The following is a 17,313-nucleotide window of genomic DNA, read 5'->3' on the forward strand; positions in this document are numbered from 1 at the left end:
ACCTCCATGAACGGAGCATCCACAAATTCTGTAGGCAACCTGTTCCAGTGTCTCATCCATATTTCTTTAGGTTTCTAAAATTACTATGCTTCCTTAGCCACAAGCCAGCAGAGCATCAAGAGAAGGTTTCTGACAGCTCATAAATCAAATTGCTTGATCTTCTCCTACGTTTGCAGACTGGTCTGAAATCTATTTTTTATGCATCTCATTTACTTAAGTGTTCATTCAGAAATTAAAGGAAGTGTAGTTGTTTCTATTTGATGTCTAACATGCCCAAGCTATGAAGCTGTAGAAGAAAGCGTACTCTGGTTTCAGCTCTTTTTTTTTTGGTCCCTTTCTGACAATTACATGACAGTCACAAAAAAAAAAACCACAAAACCCAAACAATAACAACAACAACAACAATACTCAAGACAGATCTCTAATCAGTGCTGGCCAAATACTTCATATTTTTGTGTTGACCTTTTTAACAGCATTCAAGCTAATAATGCAGGCAGAAGGAAGTAAATGAAGTAGAAAATCAGTACATAAATATGTGTAGCTTCATAAAATGAGCAATGACAGAGCTAACAGTGAGTTAGAAACCAAACTAAATAAAACATTCAGCAACAACCTCAGCAGAAAGCTGACTTCTCTATATTACCTCTATATTATTCTCTATATATACCTCCGCTTCCTCTCTACTGCCTAAAGACCAAGATTCTAAACACTAGCTATATAACAAACTACTTATATTTCTGCTTATCAGACAGAAAGAAATTGAGTTAGTCACATGAGTGCAAGCCTGCCTTCGCATAATTCACCCATAGGATTGCAAAATCAACCGCAATGCCCAAATACCGTTAAGTGTCACATGAGATTCAAAAGACATTTTTCCAGCAAGCGTATCTCCTCAGTATAAGTTTAACACATGCAATTATCTTTCCCTCCTGCAAAATACAAATTCTAAAATTATTACCAGTCCTGAAATACAACCAAATTGGACAGCTACCCAAGTACCCATTCGGGGTCCTCCTCTAGTGGACAGCCCTCACAAAAAGGTTTAATGTAATTACTACTGTCATTGACCAAATGGGTTCCTTCTGGAAACGAACCATTTGGAAGTTCTGTACATTCAGGTTCTTGCAAACAGATTTACCATAGCATATATACATACCTACCTACTATACTTTACTGTTGTTGGCATATACCCTCACTGTGTGTGGAACCAGGAAAACTGTATCTACTTATGTAAGCTGGAAGAAAAGTATCTCACCAGTACTTTTAGCTTTTCCAGCACCTATCTAGTTAGAAATGTACAGAATAGAAAGTGAAAACAAATTCTTCTTGAACCATTTCTGAGACCAAATTAAACCTTCTCTCACTACAGTCAGTGAACTTGTGTAGTTCAAATATATTAAAACTCAGAAGCTTGAGGGGGACAGGATGGGATAAAGGAATAATGAAGCATCCTGCTTTTTACATGATCAAGCCCTCATTGCTTGACCAAATCTATATAACTAAATTTTTACTTTCCTCTTGAATATCCAGAAAAAGAAAATTCTTAAAAGAAAATAGGCTGATGCTGTCATAGGTCTATTATCGTCTTCTTTGTACATACAATTTATTAGCATTTAATCTAAGACTCCTCAAGATACCACAGTTTAACATGCTACCACATGCCAGCTGCTCAGCAATAACTGATCGCATGTTTAGTACACATATGAAACACAATGTGCAATCTTACATTTCCTCCTCTGACGTTTATACCACCCATACTCCACCTTCCATTTACTGCAGATTACTGCCATAACTGCACATACATCTTAAAAACACAAAAAAAATCTCACTGCTACCAGAAGAGGTAGTCCTGCACATCTCTACTATACAGTTGCTTACACTCATCCTGGCAACTTATTTTTTTTACTTGCCACTTTGATCAATTCCCCAGCCTGCTTTGCCTTGCACTTGCCTAAACACTTCTGTTGACAAAAAGGGAAATGAACTATAGGATAACTCCAAGCCTCTGAAGTTAATGGGAAGTGAAGATCACCACTTGCAGCAACAGCTATGGCTTAGAGTGAGCCAACACTAATATTCAGTTAAGATTATGGGTATACTTTCAAAACTAATCATCTGATTGTCCTCACTTACCAGGCTTTGCTTCCCCTTACTGACTGGCCCTGGAGCACATAAACTGCTACTCAAACTACCTTTGAGATGAAAGTAAAGCGGAACATTTGCTTCAGAATCACACCTCATGTGCGCCACCTGCTACTGCCACAGGACCAGCAAGTTCAAAAGCAGCTCCTTTCAATGTACCCTGCATGCCTCTCAGGTCCTTAGCACCTACTGCTGGCCTCTACAAACCCTCTTCTGTAGGGAGCACTATTTAGCAGTGTGGAAGTAGCCTTACAGCATCTGGGAAAATAAGTCCTGAGAGTCCTCACTGACTTGGCCACAGTCGCTCAATGCTAAACAGTAGTAACAGGAGCGTGCATCTGAGCTCCCGCTCACTCCTGCACACTTGTACCTCAAGCGACACTTTTGAACACAGCCACTTTCACTAAATTCATAGCTGGTACAGACTGCGATCTCACGTGGACCTGTAGTATTTAACACACGCAGAGGTACCTGGATTGGCTAATTAGGACTACAACAAAATGAAACACTTATCATAGAATAATAGAATGGTTAGGGGTGGAAGGGACCTTCAAAGGTCATCTAGTCCAACCCCCCTGCAAGGAGCAGGGACATCCCTGACTAGATCAGGTTGCTCAGAGCCTCATCCAGCCTGGCCTTGAATGTTTCCAGGGATGGGGCTTCCACCACCTCTCTAGGCAACCTGTTCCAGTGTTCTACAACTTGCATTGTAAAAAATTTTTTCCTAATATCTAATCTAAATCTACCTCCCTCTATTTTGAAACCATTATCCCTCGTCCTATCACAACAGGCCCTACTCTCCCCATCTTTCTTGTAGGCCCCCTTGAGGTACTGGAAGACCGCTATCAGGTCTCCCCGGAGCCTCCTCTTCTTCAGGCGGAACAGCCCCAACTCTCTCAGCCTGTCCTCATAGGAAAGGTGCTCCAGCCCTCTGGCCATCTTTGTGGCCCTCCTCTGGATCTTCTCCAACTGGTCCATGTCCTTCTTATTGTGGGGGCTCCAGAGCTGGACACAGTTCGCCAGGTGGGGTCTCACCAGGGCAGAGGAGAGGGGGAGAATCACCTCCCTCGACCTGCTGGCCACGCTTCTCTTGATGCAACCCAGGATGCGGTTGGCCTTCTGGGCCACAAGGGCGCATTGCCTGCTCATGTTGAGCTTCTCGTCCACCAGCACTCCCAAGTCCTTCGCCTCAGGGCTGCTCTTGATCCATTTCCCGCCCAGCCTGTATTTGTGCATGGGATTGCCATGACCCAGGTGCAGGACCTTGCACTTGGCCTGGTTGAACTTCATGAGGTTGGCACTTATTAAATGCTTACTATGACACTAAAATTCAGTGAAGAAAACGTCAACAATGTACTAAGAATGGAAATATCCAGAAAGAAAACAATATGTTCAAGAGTAATTTTCAAAAAATGACAGTTGCTTAAACCTCTTGTGAAACTTCTCATTAATAAGATCTTCCAATAAGAAACATAAACTTATAAAAAGAGATTAATTTAAGTTTGGAAACACTCCTCTAAAGAGTCCTACTGCTCAATAGATTGTTAACTACATTTACCCAGTACCGAATTCCTGGATTTTTTCAGACAAGTCTTTTTTTTTTTTTTTTTTTTTTTTTTTTGGCTAGGTGACTGTGAAAACTTTGCTCTTTTCAGTTTCACAGTGTACTAAGCAAACCAGACAGTTTTGGGGAGAGTATGCACATTTTGGCAATTTGTATTTTACAACAGTCATCCGTGATGTAATTGTAGTGACAGAAATAAAATAATATAATTGACTTTTATAATATTTTAAATATGGTTAATATTCAACCCTTGATTTGTGATAAAAAGGACTAGATTTTCACAGAAGTTTCCAAAATGTTAAATTCAATGAATGAGCTGTCACAGCTTCAAAGAATAGTTCTGCCTTTTTACGATGTTATTTAAGGCATGTTTTAAAGAACAGGTTGTGTACAAAATGAATAATAATGTTATTACACATGTCATCCACAATGAACAGTATGGACTTCACAGCATGTGGGAGTACAAAATTTATGGTATACACTATCTACTTGCAAGCTGAAATACAGAAATATGGATTGCCATTTTAATGAATTCTATAAACGTCAGTGTTGAAATACAGGCTGCAAGTTTGCCAGTGAAATAGAGCTGTTTTTGAAGTCTTGTAGAAAACCACCTGACAATAGCTTGGCAAAACTGCAACAAGAAAATTAAAATGAAACTGTCCTGAATGTACCCTGTAAGCAGAAAATACTTCTGTTTCCAAACCGATAAATGCAGGATCTGTCTTAAACTTTCACAGACAATATTTTTTTCTCAAATTCAATCACTACAGGCTCTGTTTCATGCATTCAAGGCCAAATCAGATTTGTTCTCCTCTAAAGTGGTTAATCTTGAACAGGGAATGGAATTGATAAGGGAGCGAAACAAATTCAGAACTTTTGATGATAAGATTATGGTGTTACAAAACCAGAATGTAAGTATGAAAATCTTAAAAAGTTTTGATTAAAAACACTGGCAAAATTTCCTCTGATAGCGTGGAGCAACAAGACTCCATTGATTAAGCAGAGCTATTGTGACACACACTAGCTGGGGAATTGGCCTTACGTTTTTACAGAGAGGAAGTCTACAGTAGCTGGAGACTCAGTGAAATGCTCTAGTAGCAGACATCTTGGAGGGGCGGAGGAAAAAAGGTGTACTGAATTTTCTGCATTTTTATTGGATTTTCTAGATAATATCAAACATCCTTTCCAAGACAGATTTTTTCCTATTATTTGATTCAATCTTTATTAAATTTTCTGGTAAGAAAATACCTTTTAAAAAGACTATTAAAAAGATTCAGAAAAATCTGAAATGTAAATTATCTTTAAATATTAAAAGTAAGCCTAAGCTGCTAGAAATTACTTTCTGGACACAGCTAAAATCATTTAGACACTCAAAGACATTGTGTAGTCTATCTGGTTTACTTAAAGGCCTAATCGACTTGCTTTAAAGTAAATGCGAATTGAGGCTCATAAATCACATTGATTGTTTATTTCAGTTCCCTTGAGCAAACAAAGGCATCAGAGAAGTAATGATGATCAAATAGTCATTTTTCAGAGGGCTCTTTTTGTTTTTTTTTAAGTCAGCTCCAAAGTTGTAAACATGTTAGATCTGATCGAGATAGATCATTATAAGCTCAGATAAACTGAGCTTATAATGGGAAGAAGCTGTTCTAGGTAGATACAGTCTACTTGTACACTGTTAACCACACTGGCTATTTTCTTAGGATTTTTCATACATATCACAGAATCATAGAATGGTTTGAGTTGGAAGGGACCTTAAAGATCATCCAGTCCAACCCCCCTGCAAGCAGCAGGGACACCTTCCACTAGATCAGGTTGCTCAGAGCCTCATCCAACCTGGCCTTGAACATTTGCAGTGATGGGGCATCAACCACCTCTCTGGGCAACCTCATCCTATCACAACAGGCCCTGATAAGGAGTTTCTCATCTTTCCTGTAGGCCCCCTTTAGGTACTGGAAGGCTGCTATAAGGTCTCCCCTCAGCCTCCTCTTCTCCAGGCTGAACAGCCCCAACTCTCTCAGCCTGTGCTCATAGGAGAGGTGCTCCAGGCCTCTGATCATCTTCGTGGCCCTCCTCTGGACTCGCTCCAACAGGTCCATGTCCTTCTTATGCTGGCGGCCCCAAAGCTCAAGTATACACTCCTGGTTAGTGCCAAATGCTTAACAGTCATAACTGAATTACGTGAATGCTATTGCAAAGACTTGAAAAAATCCTTAGTAACAAAACCTTAGAGAAACCACTACATGATGAAGTCAGAAGACATCTGTCTTTTGCTGTTTGTATGGTTTTGTTAATTAAAAAACCCCTATTTCTGTCAGTCATGCATATTATAGTTTTATAAAGAGAAGCACCCAAGTCTTTTAAGTCACATAAATCTTAACAAATCAGAGGAACATCACACTTGCGGCTTCTGATAAAAGTACTGCTTGTTTTCATTTAGTGCCCACTATCACATTAGTGTTAAACTGCTTTGAAGCTTCAGCTGTATTTAGCCTCTCATTTTTACAGAAGACACTAGCATTAGCTAAGATGGAGGCTTTTATTTTCAGTCCTCAAATGGCTCTAAATTGTCCTTGTTCAATTCATTCCAGGCTATGTTTTTTCCTTTCAGCTATATAAACTGTAAATGTTTCGTGAATAAATGAAAATGATGAATAATAGAAGGGTGCGCTATATGAAAATATGTTTAACATATTATTCAATTTCTTAAAAGTTCAATTCGTAAATGCTATTCCATACATTTTTCTATTGTTGCAAAAGCTTCTAGAATTTTTCATATTTTCCACCAGAAAATAAATAATGCTGTTTCAATTATACCTCCAATATGGTATTAAAAAAAACCCAAACCCACCACTTTTTATTGACTACAGTAAACAAACTTGCATTATTTACTCTTCATTAGTTAACATTCACTCTGTGACATAGAGAACAACTGAAAAATGTAAGAGGCATTTTGGTTTTTTCTTATTTGGAAGAAAGCGTAATTATAAATAGCGAGTTAAAATATCGTTACTTCATTACATTTTGACAGAAAATTAGTTTGCTTTGTTAAGAGACAGAACACATGCATGTCCTCAACACTGAGAAACTTGGAGGATAAAGTACATTAAGGCATGAACTGTATGTGTATTCTCAAAGAATGGAACGCATTAGAGAACCTTTGACAGGATCTCAGTCAGGTTGGGGGGCGTGTTGTTTATCTTGTAGTCTGACATTATCTTAATTTCTTGTAAGAATATTCTTTTATCTGGTTAATACAGTATGTCAAGAGTAGGGGGATCTAGAATCAGGTTTTTGCTCCTAGAACCAGCTGCACTATTCAGCTAGCACCAGGGCAAAACTTGGGCATCAATGAAAACCTCTCTCCCTTCCCACCTCTGACGTTGGTTTCCATAGAAAGCAAACCCAAGAATATGCGCTGGACAGAAGCTGCAGTTCCACCTGGGGTAAAGCACAATAGCGATTCCTAAGCATTTTGAAGAGAAATCCCAAGTATTTCAAGTAAACAAACAGGCTCTTAAAACACATGTGGACATTTCAGAAAATCTATCCATCAATGATCTGTCCCAAATTTCCACAAAATCTCATATCCTAAAAATAATGGGAACTACTTGTCATTACACACTTTTGAAAAAAAACTTGGCATCTTTTTTAATAACACCTGTCATTTACTTCTATTTTTGAAGTACACTGATACTATCTTCACGATCAAAAAGGAAGGAAGAAGGAAGTTTGGTTTCCTTTTCTACTTGCAGTATACATTACTGTGTACTTCAAGCTTTGAACGCTCCGTATCGATGTCCAGATGGTACACTAGTAAAACACTGTTCTTTCATGAAAGCAGTAACTGACTATCACCGAATGCTGGTATCCCAAGTAGGCTATACTCAGGCAGTAACTGTATTTCCTATAGATATGTTGTGAGTTTTCATTTATCATAAAAGTGGTTTCAAGGTACTGCTAAAATGAATTGTACTTACTGTTGCTAAATTGTTTTTAATATTATTTAATATTTGTCAATAACAAAGAGTCATTAGTTGGCAACTGGTCATATAATAAAAATGACTGCTCATCACTGTAAGCTTACAAGAAGTAGGGAACCATAGCCACAAACTGCAGCTATTTATAAATACCTGTATAAAGTTTCAAGTCACTTACAGCTGTTAAGCATGTGATCTGAAAGCAAAAGGGTAATTTCCAAACTTGGCTATACCTCTGCTTGAACTATCTCAATGTCAAACGTGTAAGCTTTTACTTATTTAATTGTACACAGACTCACAGAAGCATTGAAAAACAAAGTACTGATGGGACTGCTTAAGACCAGTTTGCTTTAACTGTCAGGCCTGCGATGGTATAAACTATATTCTGTGGCTTAATACACAGCCTTGCGTTCTCACTATGGAGGCAGCCAATGAACACCAAATGATCATCAATATTATCCCATGAAACAGGTCACAGTTTAAAATTTAGATCTTGGTATTCGTGACTCTCATCTTCACAGCAGTTTCAAAATGCCTAGGTATTTAAAATACCATTCTGAACTTATGACTACTTCTGTTCACATTTAATAAAACCTAGCTTTTTATTACATTGTAGTAGTCTCATTTAAGTCTATACAAAAGGTCAGAGCAACTTTATTTTTTCAGTGATAATCAGAGAAATTACCAGACCTCCCAGGAGGACAAAATTATATCACAAGCTACTGCTGCATGCCACTGCATTGTGGCATGTATGCTTATTAGAAGAGTTAAAACATTCTTTATTATCTACAAGCAAATAAAGGAGTATGTAAGCTAACCAAATACTCAAAGCCTGGATTCAAGAGATATACAAACAAGAAAACAGTGATACTGTGGTTCTCGAGACCCTGGACACGAATATTCTTCTTTTCAGAAACTGAGATTGCTGCTCTTTCTTTCACTTTTACTGTGAATGATACAGTTTTTAAAATGTGGGTGGTCAATTGCTTGTATGCAAACTTCAGTAATCACTGCTTGCAACAGAAGGGAGACCAGAGAGAATCAGCATATAGAAAACATCTTGTCAGGACCACCTTTTGAATCTGAATCAGCAACCCAACACTTCTGGAGACAAATGATAGCTTTGTCCTAATTATAAGGTAGTTGAGTTTCAAAGCTAACAGGATCCCATTTTTCTTTTTCCTCATGAAATATTTTTTAAAAGACAGAATTCTAGTTTCTAGCCTGCAGTCTTGCCTGAAAGTGTTGCATCTGGAGTGCACATCAAAAAAACTTATTCATCCACAGTGAAGATTTCCTTTTCTACCTTTTCTGTCCTTAAGGACAGAGATTTCAGCTTTAAAATACCTGAATATTATATTTTTGTTTCTTACTGCAGAAATATCAAAATGTTTCATCAATAATAAAAAACAGGAACTTCCTTTCAGAATAATAAGACTGTAAACAGATGACAGCAGCTTTTGCAGCACGGGCTTCTTTGATACTCACATTACTAATACATTATTATTAGTAATATTAATTATTCATATTATGAAGTTATTGCTGAATCTGCTTCAAAACTCCATCACTAGACCCCTTAGATTTTGAATCAAATCATGGTCTGAGTTCCATATTATCTGTAAAAGTGAAGGAGTTTAAAAATTGTTAAGGCTGTTAAAAATTCAAGTGAGCCTTAATTCTTCAGAAAAACAAAAATCAAGTATTATTTGTGTATATTCCGTGGCTAGATTGCCCTACAGAACCTCTGTCAAGTAAACACTGTCCCAGGAACAGCTGGAGGCACAGAAAATGTACATCATGTAAATAAAGAGCACACAATGGAAGATCTCAGTGATGATATTTATGTTCATGAGTGTGGAGAGGAGTGATAACTCAAACACGGCACAGCCATTAACAAGTTATCCCATCAGTGCCTCCTGTCTCAAGTGAAGACAGATGTAATCAAGAATCATGCATTATGGATGTTTTATCTCTACTAGGTACAGCACATTTAATGGAATTTGCATAAAGAAATTCATCTAGGCTAGAGTTTCCAACAAAGCACTGACAAGTAACAAGTCTGTCTCTCCCACCAAGCATGCCAAACAGTTTTCAGACTTGAGCTAGACTAGGCCTTGAGCAATCCACCCAAAACAACTTCAATATCTCACAGCTAGTGGTCCCATCAGGAGAAAACAGACCTCTTCTCACCGTGGAACAGTAGGTTTGGTGCTGTGATAAAACTGCAAGAGAGGGGTTTATGCATGGAGGTCTCAAGTGGATGAGGCTTGTGCAGAGCAATACATGGAAAAAATGACAGAGACAAATGATGGCAGAGCAGAAGGCCAGCATATTCACTGCTGGCTGAACCTATGCCTGTTTCCTTGCCAATGCCAATGTGTGGAACTGGCTGAAAGCAGCTGGGAAACCGGCCATCCCTCTTTGGTGCTCTTACGTACTTGCTAAGCAATTAGTCTAGTAATTTCACATGCATATTTGGGATTTGACTGCCTTTATTCACCAAAAGCCAAACTTTAAACTGGATGTCCTCAGTTCATGCACTATTGTATACTGTCATTTATATAAAGTGATCACTAAGCAAACATCTGTGATTATCATAATACAACTGACCATTCAGATCTAGAAATGTCTGCCTAGTAACTAGGATAGTACATGCATATTTAGAAATGCCATTAAACTTATGTTTTTGCTCATGCACAGTACTTTTTTCTTTAAAGAAGTTTGCAATAGTGCTAGAAAATTCTATCTATCAAAGGCTAGATACTCGTGAAATAACCATATCCATTTTACGACCAGCCTTGGGAAGAAAACAAAGCAGTCCTGAGTTTTGACATTTTATCTGCAACTAACTTATTACACAACAGCTGGAAAAGTCACTTTGCCTTTCTTCTCTAGTGTTTTCATCTTTATAATGACAGTAGTAGGTAGAAATGGCTTGCAATACTAATGTCATCAGAATGTTGCATTTGATAATTAATATCTGATATGGTTACTTTGATGTTATGATAGAAAACCCTATCTTGACATCTTAAGTAATCATTTAAAATGGTGAACTAGAAAAGTAAACCAAAGTAGTGAGTTGCCTTCACAACGCCAGGCCTCCAGATATCTCTTTCTTGATTCCTCATTCATAAAATGAGGATAAAGTATTGTCCTGCCTAGTAGAAGAGTCACAAAGGTAAAGCTGAACTCCCTGCTGCAAGCCAAACCTCTGACATCTGGCTGCACATCTTCCATTTCCCCTTTATTGAGTGCCCAACTTTGCAGCCACTGGTTTGATTTGAGTATTGCTGAGCCTTGCAAATGCATATGAAGAAAACAGGAGTAGTAAATGTACAGTATTTCTGTGAATAAGGAAATGTGACTGGGAAGAATGAACACAGGGACCAGGAGTCAGGGGCTCCTGGTTCAGATTCAGGCCTGCTTCTGATTTACACGTGACCTTCATAATCTTTTCATCTATTTATTCCACCAGTAAATGGGACAATGCATTCCAATGCTACCAAGGGAGTGACAAAATATATGCTAACAGTGTGGCGGCACACAGAAAATGTGACAAATACCAATGAAAACATAAATAAGGAAATGAATATTTCTGTGGAACGTCTTAGCAGGGTTTTGCTGTACAGTATAAAATAAGGCAAGATCTCATACTGAATGCTGAGAAACTGAAAAAGGATGATCAATTTTTAATTAATAACACACCACGTGATTAGCCAATTAAGACTGTCCCAGAGTGGATATACATGTAGGACAGAATTAACATTGCTCATACAACTTCTGTTCTTTCATTTCTTAACTTTTTGGTGCCAGACTTTCCACTCTTCAGAAAAGTTATGTTGTGTACTGCCACACAATAATAGGTGCATTGAACACCACTTGCAACTGAGGACTATTTTCAAGAAAAAGTTATCTAAAACTGCCTTGACGTGCCAAGAACAGCTGCCTCAACAAAAACTCTAGCATAATGTGTAGTGAAAACATGCAAACAGGTAACATGAGTTGAAATATCAAAAGGAAAGAAAAAACCTTTGGACTAGACATGCTAACAGGATATGCACCCAATAAGCACCCAACTTTATGTAGAAAAAATGGAGAAGACCTCACGCAGCCTTCTCCACTCTCCAACATGACGCTCGGACATGCAGCTCGGGGAGCAAAGGCACTTCCCGAGCAGTGCATCCCATTTCTCCACGGGAACCTCACCACACGCCACTGCCTCCACCCTTCACCGACCGCCCCCCCAGCCCCCGCGGCCAGCCCTGAGAGACAACCGCCGCATCCCGTTCCGGCAGCGAAGCCCTCCTTCACGCCGAGCCCTAAACCGACCCCTCCTCGCCCACCAGGCCCACCCCAGCACCCCCGGCCGCGACATGGCGGCCGTGGCGCGGCGCCCTCCTGCCCTGCCGCCAAAGGCCGATTCCAACGGGCGGGCGCGCGCCCGCCCTCACACCCCCGCGCACCCTTGCGGGCGCGGCCCCCGCAGCCCGCTCGCGCCCCCCCGACCTGCCTCTCACCGACCTGCCGGGCGCATGGCGCCGCCGTCGCTGCCGGTGCTGCCGCTGCTCGGTAGCTCGCTCTCCCCCGGACCGGAGGGCGCTGTCCCGGCCGCTGAGGTCGCCGCCGGGCCGGAAGCGTGGGGCCGCCCCCAGCTCCTCCCGGCCGTGGGGCTTCGCGGCGCCCTCCGGCCCCCGTCATGTTCTCCCCCACGGCGGGAAGCGTCGCCGCCCGGCTCTGAGGCGGGAGCATGAGGGAAGCCCGCACTGAAGGCTCCCAGCCCGCTTCGACCCTCGTTCGCCCTCGGGCGTCGAAGTTAGTTGGCTGTGGAGAGAAAACCAGGAGGGAGTCCAACCTTTCCGGCTCTGCAGAGCTCTGGGTTTAGTGCGAGGCTGCAGCAGGGAACCCGGGTCACCCCAGTGAGCTGCTGCGTGGGGTGGAAAGCCCACTGAGGAGGAAGGGCACCTGGCAGATAGCCCCCAGAGACCTCTGTCATTGCGTCACGGTTTCAGGGCCTTGCTGGGAAGGTGCTCCAGTGCGGCGTGATGTAACGCCTCTGCAATATTATTCTGTGTATTTATTTTCTTTATGTGGCACGGAGGAAAACCAAAACCTAAACAAGTAGGACAAAGAGAGTGCAAACACCTCAGGTTGCTGCTATGCTGGCCATCAATTTTAGTCAGGAGTCATTGAGCAAGGTAGGATCTTTCAAGTTCAAAATAAAGGCCTGACTTACCATGAGGAGCCAGAGTTGCTCCTTAAAATAGGAGTAATGAAAATAGGCAAACTGAAAGTACCTTCCAGAAGAAAAAAGTGTTAAATTGATTTCCAAAGGAGGCAAAGCTTGTCCGACTTGCACTTCATGCATGGGTATGTACTTCTCGCCCATCTAAACTTCGGTGTTCCCCTTCCCTACCAGAACTTCAATGCTTTGTGGCTGATTTTTGTGAAATTTATCGAAGGTTTTAAAGCTCTCAAAGGTGAAGTTGCTAAGTATCAGTTTCAGGAATGTAGGTGTCCAAAACAGAGGAGGCAAATGCTCAGCTCTGTCTGAACTGAAAAAAAGGCTGCAGAGTGAATTCAAGCAGTATTAGAGAAGGGCAAATCCACATAGAGGTGGTCTTTATTCATGCCTCAGCATAACAAAACCTTCACAGTTTGCAATCAACCACAAACCACAAATTTGCAGGAGGCTGGACTTCAGTCAAAGAACTACTTCTGTAAAGCCCTTGCATGCTGCAGGGACTGTGTCCAACTGAAATATGTGAAAAACAACCATCATTAGCTGTTGCTGTTTCTGTCATTACACAGGTAGATATTGTTTTTTATTTGATATGTTTTTGGGGGTTTTTTTCAGTATGCTTTTTCTAATGAGTGGGTGGTTTTGGTGAATTTCTGACTTGGCCTGGCCTACCACACAGAGGGAACCTCTAGCTACATATGCACAGGGAAAATCCAGACTAGATCCAATCCTGTTCGTCTACACGTGCATTGGGAAGAGCCTGGAATACCTCCCATTGCTCCTTCCTGCTCATTTTTTCCCTTCAGATTTCATTTATTGAAGTAACAGATATCTAGGCAGTACCTTGTTCCAGTAGTGTATTTTTGGATGCTGGGGACGCAGCGCTAGAGTGTCAGCAGTCTTGAGTCCTGAGGAGGATGAACAGGAAGGAGATATCTTATAATGGAGGAAGCAATATGTCAAAGATAAAACATTTGGAAATACAGTATATGACTTCTTTTGCCAAGGCAATAATGATTGCTGCTTCTTAAAAGACAAATTATATAATGTGGTTGGATGTGATTGGGATGATTTAGCAGTCTGAACTGTGATCATCTTCTCTGTAGAAGAAGAAAAAAAGAAAAAATGTAATTAAGTATAAATGTATTTAAATATAAAAATAACTAAAATGGAACTTGCAACTCTAACATTCCGGTAAAACAAAACTAAATTATAAGTTTTTCCTAGGTGTTAGGATGAGGGGCAAAATGGAATTGTGATAAGCCAGTTATTTACATTTTAAGAGGAAATAAAAGTAAACCAGCACTGTGGAAATTAGTCCTAAAAGAAATAGTAAGATTTGTTCTGCTCAAATTTTAAACCAAACAACAGGCAGGCTTCTACTAGTTGTAGAAAGATAAACCTTCAAGCAGGCTTCAAAAGCAAGAAGCTGTGCTGCACAAGAAGGCCTTTCTGGAGCATTGGTCAGTGCACATGGCACATATGAAGGCTTGCAATGGTATGGGCAAAATGTGTGTTCTCATCTGGGTGGGAGAAGAAAGCATGATGCGAGGTGTAGGGTGATCCGGATAAGGCTGGAAGGAGATCACCTAGGACAGGTTGCTGAGAAGATGAGGATAGAGATGGAAGGTAACGCAGGAGTTGTGTTGTTAGATCATGGTTTAAATGAGGATAAAACTTGGTGAGGATTGTTTTAAGAAGGACTACTTCATGTAATGCAGACTGTCATGGTAGGTGCACTTTACCCCCTACCCGATGACAGTTAGACTAAATGCGTTGAGTGTGGTTTTAGTTGAATCTGATTGATTTTGTTACTGAGCTGAACTAGTGTTCACTTGAACACTGAGATTTCCTGAGCTGTGGTGCTGCCATCACAGCTTTTGAGACCACGATACTGGCCTGTGCAGGACAATGACAACAACAGGGGTCACGGTGAGCATGGTGCTGGCCTCTATTTGCAACTTAAGACAGTATTAGGTATAGCGAGATCTAAGCCAGCAGCCTTGTTTCTAAGAACGAAGCAGCTGAATTTTCTAACTGCAGGGTTATTGCTGTCAATTTATGCTTCTTCCTATACCAGCCCAGTCATGAAGGTTTTCTCTGGTGAGGTGTAACGTCTGCATATGACTAGATGTTACCGACAATGCCATTTCCAGGAAAGACTCCTGCTGGCAAATTAAGTTTACTGTGAAGTCTCTTGGGTCAATGTGTTCTCTACAAGCCCAGTAGAAGAATTAAGTTTCCCCAGTTCTTCAGCCTCCTAATGACTGCACTTTGTATATATCATAAAATCAAGGAATTTATAATTCATGCTGGAGATATGAGAAGACTCACTGTTTCTAGGCAAGGAAAAACTAGTTAAATTATTAAGCAACCTCGGCACTTGTTGTGAAGTGATGCTATATTAGAGAGAAAACAAACAAAAAATCCATGTTAAAACACAAAAAACATATCTTGGGAATTATATGTTGTGTTCAAGTTGTCTGTGTGTCCTCAGGATGAATTTCAAGCTTCAATTTTAATACATTTACTTTAAGTATAAGCTTACCTCCAAACATCCGAGATTCACTAATTTGAGTATAATTATATACTTTTGTAATGCCTTTTAGCTTCAGTTTCTCACTGATCTTATAAAAACAAATTTCTTGCTAATACTGTTTTTGTTTTTCCCTTTGTGAATATGCTGCTATTGCTGGAATAGTGGCTTCTCATTTGGATATAATTAATATTCAATATGTTGCCAGTATAATTTCCTACATATATTACATTTGTTTCCTACAGGTCTGCTAAGGTTTGAACAACTTATTGTCTGTTAAAGAGCTTGACGTGATCTTGAAAGATTTATTCTTAGTTAATTATGAACAGTTAATTTTACTTGTAGCTTTCATTCTAAAATCCATGGATAAGATTGCTAGGTTATACTACAGTACAGACAATATTGCTATAATGGCTAATATATGCAGTTGAGAGTATTGCATTTCAGATCATGCTGTTTGTTTTTGTACTGTTTTTTTTCAGTCATGCTGTAGTCGTGTTACTTGATCTGCCCATGCACACAAATACTTTGTTTCAGTATCAGATGTTACTATAGGAATTAACATGTATTTAGCTGAGTGTCCACTCTTGTCTAATGGCAAAAAAAAGGAGAAATGATGCATTTCTAAATATTGGTTAAATCTTATGAAGAGATATCAAAGAATTAAGAGCGTTACTCAGTTTGTATGATAGCTTTCAAGGAAGCAAGAAAATAGTGCTTGAGACCTTCCTTTTGCTGCTTAAGTTCATGCCTACTAAAATAATAATAAAGCAGATGTAGGAGAGAACATGAGTCCAAAAGAAAATGTTACTGTATACAGTAACACTGTCAGTTAAGGAAAAAATGGTTCAAGTCAGACAAATCTAATAACTTCTTTCTCTAGTAGCATTATGATTAAATTGGTTAATGACAGAGATGAAATACAAAAGAATATAAAATAGGTGACCTGGAACATAAAAGCACTGCCAGTATGTAATGTAAATGATTTGTGTCATTCTTTAATTTCATTCTTATATTAAAAAAAATATATATTTTTCCTCCCATAGCATCTTGGGTGGTTGCAACAGAGTTTTAGATCGTTTTGAAGAAACTTCAGATACATTATACATCTGTGTGGATATTAAAAAAAAGTATCTTTACAGGTATAACAGAGTGCAAGAATTAATGTTTTTGCTCCCTCGTCTGTGGAATATAATTCCATGTCAAATTACCTGTTACTGTGATTTAAGTTTTGATATGCATGTACAGGTCACATTAATCGTCAAGATTTTGCATAGCAAAAATCTATGAGTTGGATGACATTTAAGCCTTCAGTGGTAACACACTGAATTAATCATGTTGTGATTAGAAACCAGCTCAAATGCCATTTACAGCATAAGAAAGTAAATGCCACAATGTAATGATGTATCATACAATCATAGAATGGTTTGGGTTGGAAGGGACCTTTAAAGGTCGTCTAGTCCAACCCCCCTGCAAGGAGCAGGGACATCCCCAACTAGATCAGGTTGCTCAGAGCCTCATCCAACCTGGCCTTGAATGTTTCCAGGGATGGGGCTTCCACCACCTCTCTGGGCAACCTGTGCCAGTGTTCCACCACCCTCAGTGTAAAAAAATTCTTCCTTATATGTAGTTTAAATCTACCCTCTTCTATTTTAAAACCATTATGCCTCATCCTATCACAAGAAGCCCCGCTAAACAGTTTCTCCCTGTCTTTTCTGTAGGCCCCTTTAGGTACTGGAAGGCCACTATAAGGTCTCCCCAGAGCCTCCTCTTCTCCAGGCTGAACAGCCCCAACTCTCTCAGCCTGTCCTCATAGGAGAGGTGCTCCAGCCCTCTTATCATCTTCGTG

At 40.0% G+C, this 17,313-nt stretch overlaps 1 protein-coding gene across 1 annotated transcript in view; it reads right to left on the minus strand.

The window, feature by feature from the left end:
- BANK1 (B cell scaffold protein with ankyrin repeats 1) overlaps positions 1-12,246 on the minus strand; it is a 151,539-nt gene extending 139,293 nt beyond the window's left edge. The window contains exon 1 of the mRNA XM_086746705.1: positions 12,211-12,246. Within this exon, the coding sequence (XP_086602831.1) occupies positions 12,211-12,223 (13 nt within the window). The 5' untranslated portion in view covers positions 12,224-12,246. The remainder of the gene's footprint in view (positions 1-12,210) is intronic.
- Between the last annotated feature and the right edge of the window lie 5,067 nt (positions 12,247-17,313).

The sequence above is a fragment of the Chlamydotis macqueenii genome, chromosome 4 (genome assembly GCF_036417535.1).
Source record: "Chlamydotis macqueenii isolate bChlMac1 chromosome 4, bChlMac1.mat, whole genome shotgun sequence".
Classification (NCBI taxonomy): Eukaryota; Metazoa; Chordata; class Aves; order Otidiformes; family Otididae; genus Chlamydotis; species Chlamydotis macqueenii.